This window comes from Pseudopodoces humilis, chromosome 1 (genome assembly GCF_049639895.1).
Source record: "Pseudopodoces humilis isolate 2021_Gansu_Grassland_sample_001 chromosome 1, ASM4963989v1, whole genome shotgun sequence".
In the NCBI taxonomy this organism is placed as follows: domain Eukaryota; kingdom Metazoa; phylum Chordata; class Aves; order Passeriformes; family Paridae; genus Pseudopodoces; species Pseudopodoces humilis.
Genome location: NC_142200.1, coordinates 12,588,268 through 12,603,751, shown reverse-complemented (window position 1 = coordinate 12,603,751; position 15,484 = coordinate 12,588,268). Strand labels below are relative to the sequence as shown.

General features: G+C 42.0%; 1 protein-coding gene across 1 annotated transcript in view; it reads right to left on the bottom strand.

Moving 5' to 3' along the window:
* Window positions 1-15,484, bottom strand: part of SNTB1 (syntrophin beta 1) — a 113,908-nt gene that overhangs the window by 34,495 nt on the left and 63,929 nt on the right. The window contains exon 3 of the mRNA XM_005516934.3: window positions 8,529-8,736. Coding sequence (XP_005516991.2) covers window positions 8,529-8,736 — 208 coding nt within the window. The remainder of the gene's footprint in view (window positions 1-8,528; window positions 8,737-15,484) is intronic.

Below are 15,484 nucleotides of genomic sequence, written 5' to 3'. Positions count from 1 at the left end.
TATTTATTCGTGCCATTAATCAAAAAGCTGAAATAGGAGTATTGTTATGCTAGAAAAAAACCCAAAGAAGCAATGACTGGGGTGAGAGGAATTCATACTGGGCAAAGCCTGAAGGTCAACACTCCCCTAACAGGCCCCTCCATTCCCCTGAAGGTGATTTTTAATATCAGGAGACAAAAACAGCAAATGAGAACCAGGTAACGTTGAACAGAAAAAATGCAGCTTGATGGGAACTTAATGCCTGAAAAATCCAGGATTCTCTAAGATAGACAATTCCTTTCCTTTCAAGCTTGTAACATGCAGCCTGTAAGCAGAAAAATGCAGACAAATGAGCAAACAGGGTGCAAGGGCACAGCTCTTGCAAAACAGGGCTTGCCAGCATTGCACAGATGTGTACTCAGGGTGGATCAGCCCTGGGGATAAGCCTAAGTCTGCTTGGGCCAGAGAAGTGAGGTGGATCCAGGGGCTGAAGGGTGTCCCCAGCGCTGCTCGTGTCACTGCGGTCAGTGCACTTTCCTACTGCTCAGACTGCATTTGCCTCGCTCTTTCAGCTGAGTTTGCCCCAAACTATTGCCTCAATAGCAGCTTCCTTAACCTGAATAACCACTCCACTGCTTCTCCAAGTGCCCAGGATGAGCTCCACACCTTCCTCACCCATTGTGCTGGTCTGGTTTCTCCCATCCTGCATCCCACAGCTGGGCAAGAACAGGCACTTCCCTTTCCTCTTCCACCCCTGCTGGCTCCTACTTGCATCAGTGAGAGGATGTAGAAACACTGGGGCAGAAGCAGATCAGTTGTTTTGGCAATTAAGCACTTCAAATAATTAGGAAGACCTCCCTGTACTCCCCACTAACAGCAGTGCTGGATATGGGTTAAGTAGAGGTCTCTGCTCCCTATGCAATGTGTTTTATACAGGAGGTTCATGCTGCATTTAAATCACATTTGAATACCAAAGAGCATCACTGCCTCCAATTCCTTTACTATCTTTCTTGCAGTATTTTCTGTCAGAGGCTGAAAGAAAAAAGGAAACCTTTCCCCAGCTTTGGAAGGAAGGGGATCAAAGCCTTCCTTCACATCACAGCTGTATTTTTGCTGGGTTTTTTTTTCAAATGAACTATATTTCAAATATGTTCAAACAGAGGCTTTCAAACCTGTGCAGCCCCAAAAGGAGAGATGACCCAGCACATGCACGAGGGGAGCTGGATCCTTTTGGACAGGTCAACTGCAGCTGCCAAGGCAAAGACGGAAGGGCCCAACATCCTGAAAATTTAGCACAATCTAGGAAGAAAATACCTCATCTACCAAAATCTAGAAAGCTCCTTGTACAGAAAAACCCAACCCAGCCAAAGAGCAGTTCCAGTTTGGGTTATCTGGAACAAAGAGTTAAGTATTTGTGCTGTGGCAGACACACTGTGCAAAGCAGGCAGTGCACATCAGGACGTGCTTCAGACCACACTAGGATGTGGTCCCACAGCCACCACCCTGTTCTGTTGGAGGAACCAACAGCAACAGCTCCCACACCTCAGGAAGGCTCTGAACTCCCCATTTCCTTTCAGCATCCTCTCCCTACTTTCAAGCCACAGCCAGCATTTCCCCTCTCAGCCCCTAGCCCAGGTTTGCTGACCAGACATCTGCAGAGTCCCTGTCACAGCACAGCCAAGTGGATCCTGCCTGTGGTGGTGTCCCCCTGCCAGTGCAGACATAGCTGACAGAGCAGCAGCCACACCTCGAGCTCTGAGCTCTTCCTGATGCAGGGAGGGAGAAGTTAAATAAAACTATGGAGAGGAATGATTATAAAAAGGAAATTTCTCATCATTTCTGGGGTTCATAGGAACAGCAATAGACATGTACTGTATTTTATGGAGAAAGCTAAGTCATCTGCAAGGGCAGTCAGATCAAAGCTGAGGCAGAGGGAGAGTGGGAAGGATGAGATTACCTCTGCTGGGATCTGACCAGAACTAATGCAGCCCTCATGGGAAGGGCCAGGGGATATGCAGGGCCCAGTTCACACTGCAGTTCAACTTCTGCAAGAATAATTTAATACCTGAAGGCTACCACAGGCACAACAGAGCTCACTTGCTATTTAACTGTGCTCTATAATTATCTGATAGAGGGGTTTTCCTTCACTATAACAACCAACTGTACTGCAGAAATACAAACTTTTGATTTCAGTTTCTTCATTGCATTTACCACCATATTCCTATAATTTTTCATTGTTTACCTACACCTATTCTTCTTTCCAGACCCGTTGCAATGAGCACCTCACTTTAATTTTATTATTTGCTCGTCTCTCATTGGCATGAGAAGAAATAGTGTTACAGATAGAGTGTGTTACAGATAGAGACTGGCAAATCCTTTAAAACACTGCAGTGAATGAAAAGGCTGTTTCCAGCCTGAGTTTTCCTTAGTAGAGCCATTTACTGAAGGCACTGAAAGCAAGGAGAGAACGATGTCACTGCTGGTAAAAATGGCCTGTGGAAGAACCTCACTGAAGCTTGGAGAGGAAATTACTCTTCATGCTATTTCAGGTTTACGTCTTTCCTAAGAACAGGCTGATCGTTATCCCAGATAATGAAGACTGTTAATGTAATTAAGAACTCTGTTCTAGTGTTTTACAAAGCAAACAAATAAGTTCTGTAATTAATAACCTGCAAGGTTAAGTGACACAGGGCAAAACCAGGATTCTTAATTTATAAGAAGTTATAAGTGCTCCAGAGCAAGTCATTAGCTGGTATTTAAAAGTGCAATTTCTAATTTAAGACACAGAGAAAGTTTTCCATTTGAGGAATGTGTAATCTCTAAAAGGTCAGAACAATTTTGAGATTATGACCGGATGCATATTATCAATATGAGAAATTGCATCCTTCTTTAGCCACAAAAAACAGGAGAGCAGGACTGAATTGCCTTGCTCTTCTTCCTGGATATCATAGCTGGGTAGTATTTACAAACTTGTCTGTAAATCCCTTGCAAATAAATTAGGCATTTCAGTAAAAGTTTTTTTAGCAAACACCCATTTTTCTAGCAATTTATTTATCTGGTTAAATCATATATTGATTTGTACTGGGTTAACACACAGTACAACCCAAAGCTTGCTGTAGGCTCAGCCTAAACATGCACAGGTACTTTCCAGGCACAGAAGAGAGACCTGGGGATTAGTATAACCTGGATTTTATTCCTGAAAATGCTGCTGGTTCAGACAGTGCAGCCTGATGAGGAAGCCACCCGTGAGAAAGTGACACACTGCCTAATGAAGCAGCAGCTTCCCAATCTCCTCCTCCTTGCCACAGGTTCTCACTACTTGTCTTGCACTGGGATTTGCCTCTGTCACAAAACCTGCAGAAAATTAATGGTGTCCCTCCAAAAGTAATGACTTTTCTACCAGAACTGCCACCACTATGATGGAAGAGCTGGGAATGCTAAGGGGAACAGTGGCAGCTGCAACCACAGCCATGCCACATTTTTTAAAATGCTGCCTAGCAGATGCTGTGCTTCACAGGAAGGTGGATTAAAGTCAGATATAAATAAATAAGATCAGATAACATCAGACACATCACGTCAAATAATGGCAAAATGTTTTAACTACATGGTGGGCTGGTGGTTTTCTCAGACAAAGAAATCTTAAGCTCACTTTTACAGTTTGGAAATTATGTAAAATTTTTTAACTAAAGATCTCCATTTGAAAACTCATTTGTCTGTGATGCTAACCTGTGGACATGCTTCCTAAGGGAATGGTAACATTTTCATTTCATACTGGGGAAGGAAAATAACCTCATATACACTCTCATGTCCTTTGCCTAAATCTTGTTTGGACAGCTTGCACATCTCACAATTTTCCTGTTATCACTAGCTCCTCCAAATTAGAGTGAGAGCAGGGAGATAAATGTAATACTGCAATATACAGCTCAATACTGAAGATCACTCTGCTGTGACATGCCTTGCACTTCAGCACTAACACAATGATATGGTTATCTATGGTTTGAGGAGACTGAACAGCCTGTAATATATTAACACACTTTTCATTTAAGAGATAGTGTCAGGAGCTGAAAAACAACTCTGGTTCATCATGCTGCTCTGGTTATTTCCCCTCAGGTCTTCCCTCTGAAACCCACACCAGATTTGTGGGAGCAGCAACACCCTCACCCTGCTCAGGCAGAGCAACGTGACCAGGAACCATGTGCTGGGGTTAAGATCTAGCAAGAAAAGTCCGTAGGGTCGCCTCTTCTGCAGCTTCAAAAATTAACATTCTAAAAGACAACTTGCAGCAATTCCTACTTTTAAGTTTCTCAAAGGAGCTTTGAGATAATTTTAAGAAGCCCACTGCCTGTAAGACATTTGACATCTGGAAAGGAGAACAGTCTCTGGCTGCAGAGGCACTTTTTCTTTCTTCCAAGCCTACATGAAAAGTATCACTGGCACAGCGAGGACAGAGAGAGATGCACAGCCCAGGGTTTCATTTAGTTTTGGGCTTTTTTCTTAACCCACCCAGCTTGACGCTGGCGCCTGGCTACAGTTCCAGCTGCCCCCAAAGCCAGTCATGCTTTTGCTTGTGTAGCTGACTGCTGAATTGGCAAAAGCTACCCTCACAAAACCCCTTTTGCCAGAACACCTTTTTGTGCTTGCATTAAAGAAAAAATCCAGATAAAGCTTTTGCCAACAATATTTTGGTCTATTGGAGCAGACATTTCAGAGTGATAAAATAAACCAGCATTTCCTCAGTGTTTTAGCTCTTCATTCAGAGCAGAATTTGCTCCTCATGAAGGAACTCAGTGGTAGATGGGTAAGTGTAAGGAGAAGAGCAGCCATGCCTGTTTCAGCTTCTCTGTAAGTCATGAGATGTGCAGAAGTGTTTAAAAAAGGAGGAGGGGAAAGCTGGAGAAGACATTCTACAAGGATTGAAAGTGTTTCTGGAAGAGCAGAAACAATACACTCTTGGAAAAGCTCCTCAATTTAGATTACATTACTAATTTTTTTTTATTTGGTTGCTAAAAATATCTTTATAGAGAACATCATAAAAAGACAAGACCTGGGCAGATTAAAACACACATGTAACTATTCCTTCGTGCTTTGCATGACTGTTAAATGCACAGGTCTTGCTGAAGTGAAAAGACAAATACAGGAAACACGAAGTGATGAGGAGTGCACCACACCTCGTTACAAACCAGCACCTGGTATTTCTCTTAGTTACAGAGAAGTTTTAGAACACTGGTGACTAATACAACTCCCTAATCCTTGGTCAGCTTTAGAAACCTTCATAAGGCCAAGGTGAGGGCTAGGCTACTTCCTTAATAACAGAGGGAATATGGCATCTCTAATGATTGCTTCTGGCTGTTTTTCTCCTTGCCTGTAAGAAGGCCAAAGAGAACATTTGCTTTCTTAAAGTGATGGAGAGCTCTCTATTTACCAGCAGACAGACCCTGACTGCCTCCCAGTAACCTGAAGGTGGGCTTGCAAGATGGAAGTTTCAGGTTGAAGACCACAAGTTTAATGCTTTCTTGACAGAGAAGTTCAATTAAGGTGGTAGAATCCTGTTAGCATGCAATGGCTTTGTATCTTAGATAACCTACTATTCATTTTAATGTTACCCACCTGAGGGAGGCTCCCCTAATGAATCTATTTTAGTAATGTCATGTAGGTTGAAGTTTAGAGCTAAGTTTAGAGCAGTCACATAAAAAATTTCAAACCAGGAAATAGTTTAATTGAAGCAGAGAGTAATCACAGCAAATTACAGTGAAATTTCTATGGGATTACATTTTGCATTCCCCAAACAAGCACAGGAATTCAGCTCACAGTCTTCCCATTTTGGTGAGAACTCACTTTAAGGATATGCTATGTAAGTAACATAATATGATGCCATAAAATCTGTCTCAAAAGTTACAGTTTAAGATGCTTTTGTGACCCTGTGGGAGGCCCATGCTGGAGCTGGCTCCTGGCAGGACTGGTGGCCCTGTGGAGAGAGGTGTCCACCCTGGAGCAGGCAGGACCTGTGAGGCTGCTGGGGATCCATGCTGGAGCAGTTTGTGAGGAGCTGCTGCCCATGGGAAGGGCTAATGTTGGAGAAGTTCCTGGAGGACTGGCTCCTGCAGGAGGGACCCCACCCTGGAGCAGGGCAGCAGTGTGAGGAGCCCTCCCTGAGGAGGAAGGAGCAACAGAGACAAGGTGTGATGAACTGACCACAACTCCATTCCTGTCTTGGGCCACAGGGAGGGAGAAAAGTAGAGAAAATCACAAGCAAGTGAAGAAGAGAGGGGCAGGGAAAAGGTTTTTTTAAGATTTGGTTTTATTTTCTCATTACCTTACTCTGGTTTGTTTGGTAATAAATTCAATTAAATTTCCCCCAAGTCGAGTCTGTTTAGCCCATGATGATAATTGGTGAATTATGTTTCCCTGACCTTAAATCATAAGCCTTTTCTGTTCTCTCTCCTGTCCAGCTGAAGAGGGGGAGCAATACAGCAGCTTTGGTGAGCACCTGGCATCCAGGCAGAGTCAAACAACCACACTGGTATTCACAGTGACTTCCACAAATCACTGCAGAATTTAACCTCTTCCCACTAACAAACCCAGGTATTTCACAAGGAGCATCTCTGGTCAGCACCTCCCTCAGCTGCCTTGAACACCTCCTCTGAAACACTATATAAACACCTGGCATACACAGAGTATATTCAGGTTATCTCTTTCATCCAGGCTTTACAGCCCACAGACCAGTAAGAAAATAAAAATAATTTCACATCCCATTTTGCCACATGTAGGGATTTTTTTTACTTTTCAACAGGTCTCCAACATGAGAACTTTTGACATCACTCTGTTACTACTGCACGGTTCTGGATGGTTTTTAGTGAAAAAAAAAAACAAGTTGCCTTTTCAGTAACAATGTCACTGCAAATCTCTCAAGGCTAATTCTTGGCAACAGCCACCATAAATACACCGGAACATGCACAGAGCCACAGCCTGACCCTAACAAAGGCAAAACAAGTTTCACCACTAAATTTAGAAAAACCTCAAAATTATCTATATTGAGTAACAAAAAATAAGATTTCAGCCCATAAGGGGAAAAAGAAAAAACCAAGAAAAATAAAAAAAAAGGAGAAAGAGAGAAGCATGGGAATGGGATGTGTCCTCTTAAGATGACCTGATATACTTACATCTCTATGATCTACTACAGAGATCCTTCAGAGGAAAGCATTTTGCAACAGGAAAAGCCCCTTATGTTCAGCTTTTTATAAGTTTATAGAAGTACAAAAAGGAAAACAAGATTCAACTATACATGGCTGTACAGTTTAATACTGCTAAAATTTACTTACCAGTCCTTTGGTGTTTTAATCCCAAATTATTCCCCCAGACTTTTACACTTTCTACAGCACTAAACCAAAGAGTTGTGCTGTTGCCCCCACTCTGTGAGCTTAGAGGGAGGGACAGGAAAAGATACAAAATCTGCCTGAAAGGCTTTGCAATCTTTGTGTCACTGCATGTGGTATAGAGCGACCCATGTTTTGCTAAAAATTAATGATGTGCCTTCTTAAAGGACACTAGATTGAAATACAGCATCTGTGCCTGTGGCTTCCATATTTTCATCTACAAAATCCCAAAAGAGATAAAACATACAGTATTTTTTTTAGGGCAGTTACAGTCAGTTTTCCACATCTGTGCTGGATGCACAGGTTGAAAGGGCAGTGTGTACACAGTGGCCATTTTTCCACACACCCCAGATGAAGGGGCAGAGATGCTCTGAAAGGCTGCCCAGGCAGTAAATGGATGGGAATTATTTCTAGGCACAATTCTAACACTGCTACCATAGCAAAACCACACCTATCAGCTGGTACAGTGCCTAAAATGAATTCTGAGGCTACTGATTTAAAAACAGATTATCTAATCCTGATACCACCCCTGTGCATTCATGGGTTGTCTTTCTACAGGTCAACACATCCCAAAGTACTCTCGAAATGAACACCAGGTTTTCTCTGTGCATAAAACATTTTAAGACTCAAACCCTGAAAGACAGGCAAGAGTTGCAATTGCAAGCTCAGCCTGACAGGATGCTCAGCTCAAACACAGGGGTACAATTAAAGAACAATTCCCAGCCTTTATGGGAAGCTCCAGATCATGCCCAGCTCCAGAGGCCAGGCACAGCAGAGGGGTGGCCCATGGCCCATGTAAATAGGTACTTCCCAAGCTGAGAGTAGGAAGGTGACAACTCATATACATGACAGGAGTTATAACAGCAGGTAATCTCAAGGGCTGGTGTCAGTTTTTGTGACTCTTGTACCATCCTTGAACTTGACATGAGACTTTTTGATCTCCCAGGAACGTCTTTGTTAATTGGCACATGGAAGAAAAGACTATGAGGACACTGCAGTTTTCTGCTTGTTTTTTAAAGAACAAAATTTGGCACGTTAAGAAAAGAAAAGTCTTCAAGAAAAGGTAAATCAAACCCCAGAATCTCATTTAGTCTCTCTACTCCCAGACAAGGCTGAAGTCAGGAACAGAGAATAAAAGAGAGAGCTTAGAAATTAAAATAAGAATGTTTTTGTTACCTTTTCTGCAAGCCAGCCTAGATGCCTAATTTCTCGACTTCCAGCAATCCCTGCTTTACCCAGCTGGTCTCTGACCTCTGCAATCACCCTGGGGATGAGCTCATTGACACTGGAGTGGATGGCATTGAACCAGGCCTGGGCTGTAGCTGAATCCTTACTCCTGAGCACCACGGTGTGCTTGGCATCAGGTGAATGAACTTCAATAATTCTAGAAAAATGGGGGGAAAAACATTATGTTCATTCATATACTAATAGGCAACTAAATTTATTACCTATTTAGTGAATGTAATGAGTTAAAAAGGATACTAATATTGAGACCTAGCACTAAAAACTTACCTTTTCAACACCTGAATAGAGTAGGATCATCTTAACTGAAGCCAGATCTCTACCGGTATTATAACATCCTTGAGAAGGGGATTTGTCAGTGCTGATGCAATCCTACATGCAGCATGTAAATAGGAATTTCAAATATAAAGGCAAGAGGAATATTCACTGACATGGACACTGTCCAGAACTGCAAACTGCATGGAAGATGACTGTGGAGAGGGCAGGGACAAGCTGCTGCCTACCTTAGCTGGTTATCATGGCACAACCAGAGTTTTTCAGTGTGTTTATTTTTTACACGCAGAGATAAATGAAAATCAGCCTCACCCCAAACAGAGGAATTTTCCTAGGATTGTTCTGTGGCTTCAGTGATACCACTACACATTAACTCAGGCCTAGCACAAGTGGCCTTCTCCAGGAGTTACCAGCATCCCCAATGCTCCATTTACATCCTGCTAACAGTGGCAACAAGAAAGTGCTAACAAGAATCATATGATTGCTGCTGGCAGCCACCTTTACAGGTTTTCAAACTCCTGTAGAAGGAAATGAGTTTTGCTTCAAAGAAAACATTCTTACTGGACTATCCTGTGGGTTTCCACTATGGTTTGAAAAGTACAACTGAACACAGATTTCAGGAAAATGAATCCTGTTCATTGTGGTAATGGAACCTGTGCCAACACCTTTGCTAACAACAACAACAAAAGTGCTTTGACAGGCAGCTATTTCAGCACTGTTCTCAGTGAAGTTATCAATTATTAGTGGGGCTTTGTGTACTCTTCATATCTGTGTGGGCCATTTTACTTGAACATCTGTTAAATAACCCACAAAGTAATAGCCTGTTTTATCTTTATGTGGCAATTATAAAACAAAGTCCTGGTCATTGCCCATCACTCAACTCTGTATCACATTTGTGTTTTTTTATTATAAAAGGACAGTGACAGTCCTGAATGTTACCCTCCCAAATTCGACCTGGGATCTGTGCCTAAGCATGTTCTTCTGTCCTGTGTATGGCTGCCCGGCCTCTGGGACTCACAATGGCTCCTTTCTGCAGCAGAAAATTAATTAGTTCAGTGGAATTTATTCAGGTTGAAGTTCAAAACAGTACTGCAATGCACGTATTTGTTGTGCAATTACAAAATCCAGCAATTTGGAGCTTAACTAACAATTAAGAGGTTTTAATAATTTGGTTAAACCAGAGCAGAATCCAGAACAGAGGTGACTCAATCTGCACAGTGCTCTGGGGCTCAGAGAGGAAGGATCCCTGGTTTCATGTTTGTCCATTTTGAGAAGGGGAGGTTTCCACATAGACACTGTTCTAAATATAGAAAAGGTCATGATTTTCCAAACTCAGCAGCTGAACTGTACAGGGTCTTAAATCACTGGGTAGCTTAAGAAGTGGCTTGATTTTTCAGGAAGCACTGAGCCAACACAGTAATGCATGTTTCCTCAGTAAAGCTGCTGCAGTTCAGCAGTATCTGAAAATTAATCTTCTTATTTAGCCACTCTAGGATGCACCAGATTTTCAGTTTCAGGTACCAAAGCAAAATTCCTTGATACATGGTGGCAGTCTTGTGAACTAGAAAACTATATTTATAGACAGGCACATTCCAAATCACACTATCATTTTTTTCTGAACTGCTAGAGACAGACATCTCCTTCATGGTTAGGATTTAGCCATTTGTGTCCACTGATCATTTTGATCATGCATAGCTACCATACTCCTGGTCTGTCTTTCCATCACAAACACAGCTCTCCCACTGCTGAGTCCCACTGTGACTCTGGAGTTGGAGCATGTTCTTGTAGGCATTCACCACCAAAAACAAATTAAACAGGTTTGGATTTTCAAAATACATAGTCGTAATCAGTGAAATGTTGCTTATTATTTACAGAACAGTTTTTGGCAGGAGATCTTGCAACATTTCACAAATGAGGTCAGTGACAGCATCCTCATTTCACCCACAAAAAAGTGGAAAAGTGAAGAACCCAGGGAACAAGGCAGGGAACAGGCCAGGAGCAGCAATCAGGCTTTTCAGTCCTCTGCCTCCCATTTTAATACTTCTTTTAAAAACAATAATTATTTGGACAACACAGCAGTACTGCACTGCATTTGAAAAATGTTAACACACCATATAGATTGTGTGAAACAATGTTCTTTACAAAGCCTGTGGTTTCTACATGGGGACTTCCACCTACAAACTCACAGCACATCATGCAGTAAACAAAGTGCTGAACACAGACTCTCAAGACTCAGAGGAAAGTGCTGCTTTTTCAGTTGCAAAGGAGCAGCAGCAAACTTGTGTGATTTCTTTATAAGTTAGAATTGTAGCAGGTTTTGACTTAAAAATAAATTATAGAGAGCTGAAAGAGCTTCAAATGGCAACTTGTTACCTCTAATTTGTAAATTCTTCCTTCAAACAAGTGGATTAACATACAAACAGGTATTTTAGTACTTGGGCCTTCATCAAAGTGTATTTTTCTTGATGGTGACTAAGTATTTGTACAAGAGTTCTGTCCCCTAAAATAATGAACATTTAGACAGTTTTAACAGTTCTGTTTAAGGGGTTCTTAAGCCATGCATATTCTTTCCACTATCTACATATTCAAATGTGATATCAAAGTCTAAATTCTAATATACATCTGCATACACACATACTGAGTCATGCTTGCAAAAATACTCATTGCTCAGTGACTTCTAATAGAGCTAGTTTGAGATTGCTTGTCAGTCACCAAAGTTTGATGGTGATGCACTAACAATTGCAGAAAGACATCCTTGTTCCATGAGCTGAGTAACAAGATGACTGGACAACACTACTACACTTCTCAAAACTTACTTGAAAACAGGAATACATGCTGCATTGACCGTGCTGAAAATTACTCTTTTTATCCACAGCACTGGTCCACTCCCAAAAATGCAGCTGCAAGCATCACCCCTTAGCAAGCTGCTACATAGGCCAACTTTTATATACACACCCTAAAGTCTAAGTTTCAACTGTCTGAATTCTGCTACTGGTGATTGCTGTAAGATCGGGACTAGAAAACCTTAGGAAACCAAGCTTGCAGATTTCCACCAAAAACCCAGGACTCCCGTCTCCACAGCCAACTGGGATGGAGATACTAAAAGAAACTTTAAATCTTCCCAGAAATCTATGTGCTCTGACTGCAATCAGATGCTGAAAGTGCTGCATCCCTATAAACTCTTTCCTTTTCTGCCTTTCAGCCCACGCTGCTTTGATTCACCAGTCCAATTGGATGATGCTTTCTGTATAGCAGCTGACTGATGGCATTTCCATACATTCTGAGAATAAAAAAATACAAGTGACCTTAGTAAACTGCAAGACTAAGGCACTTAAATGCTTCCAGCAGTCTAGCCATTATAGTTTTGATTTGTTCCTTAGCTAAACTGACCACCTCTTACTGACTTCTGTTTATCTGCAGTTCAGTGATAAAGTTCCCTTAATTCCCCACTGAATTGAAATATTTAGGGCAATGCCACAGCTGTGTTTATTCTCACACTCCACCACAGTTATGTAAATACTGCATATGGAGCTGTTTCTGATAAAGCCCATACTAACCCAAAGGAATTATATGTTAGCTCTAGATGACTGCCAAGATGTGCGGCATCTCTCCAGCTTGGCAATGCATATGAATGATATCACATTTTCTCAGAGATCGTTTGGCAAACCTTATAATAAAAGAGTAATTTTCTCTCTCCTTCTCAAAGACCCTCAATGAGCTGAGGAGTGTTTCCAGCATCCCCTTGTCCACCTGCAGAACACGGGGGTGACACAAAACCCAGTGCTTCCAAATGCTGTAACCTGGCACGTAAGAGGAAAACTCTCTCCCTTTCTTCATCAGACTTTTTACTTCACAGAGGATCAGAAGAAGTTGAAAGAAAATGTTTGGTAGACCACATTCATTCCACATTTGATAAAGCTTCCTTCTTTAGGAGTGTTCATTATCTAAGAAATACCTTTTATCAAAACTCTTTAAAGTACTTCTGCCACCAGCACTGGCTCAGGACCAAATTGGGGACTGAGCTACACTTAATGACTCTTCCTGGGTCAGATTATGTATTCAGTGACTGATGAAAGTGTGGAGTAAATCCCTTGAAGTTAATGATAAGCTGGAGCCAGAGTTATTCAAGTCCATCACACTACTTTGATTCTGCACTGGCACAGAGAGAAACAAAACAGTCTGTCACTGACTTTGCAGCCTTAAAGATGAGTCAAAGGCCAAACTGTTCACTCTGTCTCCTCCATCACTGTCTGCACATGAAACCACAGTAAGTAATTTTGTTTTTTTCTGAATGTAAAAACATAGGAGCCTTTCCAGGAAAAGGAGGGATATAGAAGAACACAACCTGATTTATATTTAAATAGTTGTAGCTTTTGTTATAAAATAAATTTTTAAAAACTGTTAAAATTCTTTTGAATTCTACATGCAGCATCAGGAGATGAACCAGGAACAGAATACATTAAAATTAAGCAATGGAAACTTTGGGCTTAGTCTTCAAGGAAAATATTCCAGAGAGAGATTGTTAGGCTTGCAGGTAATTCCCCAGCATATTCTCTGAAGAAGCATCTTCATTTGATGAACCTAAACGGAGCTGAAAGCAATTTTACCAAGCAAGCACTACATGGTAATCAAGTGGAATTTTTCTATGTCCCCTCACTGTCACAAGGGTCCTTGCTGTATTAACTGTATTAACTTGCTGTATTTTTGTATTAACAGTTACTTGGTGACTTTGAGCTTACAGTGCTAAAAATGATGTTGATACTTTCCTGGGAGCTGGACGAGACTGATGTCCAACCAGAGGGTGGATACATCACTAATGAGATGACACAGGTGATTCAATTTCTATTTGCCATCCACTGGGCATTAATAAAAGGGATATCAGTGGAGTTGTGCCACATGCAAGTAAAGAAAGGATTTGGTTCTGCAATGGACTTGCTCACACCACTGCATGCAGATGCTGACCAGCCTGCAGAGACATCACACACTGCCTACTCCACCCAGAGCAACCACAAAAGTAACTGATTAGCTTTTAAATGTATATGGATATTAAAGAGCAGGATCTTACACCACAGTGCCCAAAAGACTTAGATTTTAGTTTCTTGGTTTTTTCTTTTATATTCTGGTTGTAATTGTACTGAATATTTGTAATCCAGGAATATAGAGTTCAGCCTTCTTCACAGTGGATTCAGCACGAAACAATGGCAAAAGCGCTGTTTCAAGGAGCAGTTGGGGTCAATTATTTGGGAAAAAAACCCCACAAACAGCATTATTTCATAAGAGATGTCAGGAATTTGTTTTAACTTTAGAAGGTGCTGAAATATTAAGAACAGAAGATGTGATTGGTATATTCAGTACACTGACCATGGCTCCCTGAAACAGCTGTTTTCCCTGAAGCAAAGCCACAGCCAAACCTAAAGCAGCAGCAGCAAAGCAAACCTTCTGCAGCTGGAACTGCATCTGGGCTTGGGAGAGCATATGATTGCAGCTGGTAATGGTGGTAAATGACCCCTTCAAATTGAGAAGAGAGTGGAGGGTCTCATGCTATTGTATAAGTAAGAGATCATGGGTTTGGAGAATTAGATGTCTTCTGAGAAGGAATGCCACTGTTGCTGTTAGGAAGAGCTGTAGTAGGACCCAGGGGAAAGAAGTGCATGTGATCCACAAGCACGAGTGAAAACTGATATGGAAACAGGAAAAATCAGTAGGGCTGCTGGCAGATCAGCTCTCTCTTGTGGATGAATTGTCACAGAAGAAAGTCTTGTTGGAAGAGAGAAATGGCAGGTCCACCTTATCCAGCAGGGTATGTCTCAATGTCTCATTACATTATAGATCTACTTTTTGGCTTCCATGATCAAGAATCCCAGGGATCACTGCTTACTCGCTAAGTGAAGCAAAACCAAAGCCAGACAACCATTATACAAAGCCACAAATTCCTTCTGGATCAGCTACTGGCCTCTGAGTGCTGTGGGGAGAGGCACTACCTCGGAGCCTCTCTCCCAGAGATACTGCCAGCTTCTTTGGGGACAGTGGGCAGGGGTCACCTCCTGACACTTTCACAACTGGCAGTAGACCCATCTTCCCACTGAACAGACACACAGACTGATGGAAAAGCTGTATGTAAGTGATGAGAAGAAGTAGCAACTTCAGCAAAACTCTTACTGCAGTAAACCATTTTCATTACAGAATCAAGGGAGAAAGCAAGCTAGAAGTGACCAGAGGGTATTAAAATAGCAAAGTATTCACACACAACCTAAGCACCAAGGATCAGCCTCAGCATCTACCAATGCAGAGCTGGGACACCTCTGATGGCAGCCCACCAGGGCTCACACTGTGGATGTCATTTGCTGCCATACTCGTGACTACACGAGGTGCAGGAGGCAGCAGCTTTAAATACACCAGCTGCAAATCCTGCTCCTTAATTAATGGCAGATCAGGCCAGATCAGAGCTGTGAGACTGAAATCCAATTTACAGGCAGGCTGGTAGGCAAAGGAAAGCTCAGCCCTGAGCACAGGACAACAGCCAAGCAGGAAACAGAGCCTTGAGGTTGTCACTCTCTCCAAGCCATAATGCAAAGACTGTGGGGACTGGGAGCATAGCAGGAAACTGAAACCCCTGC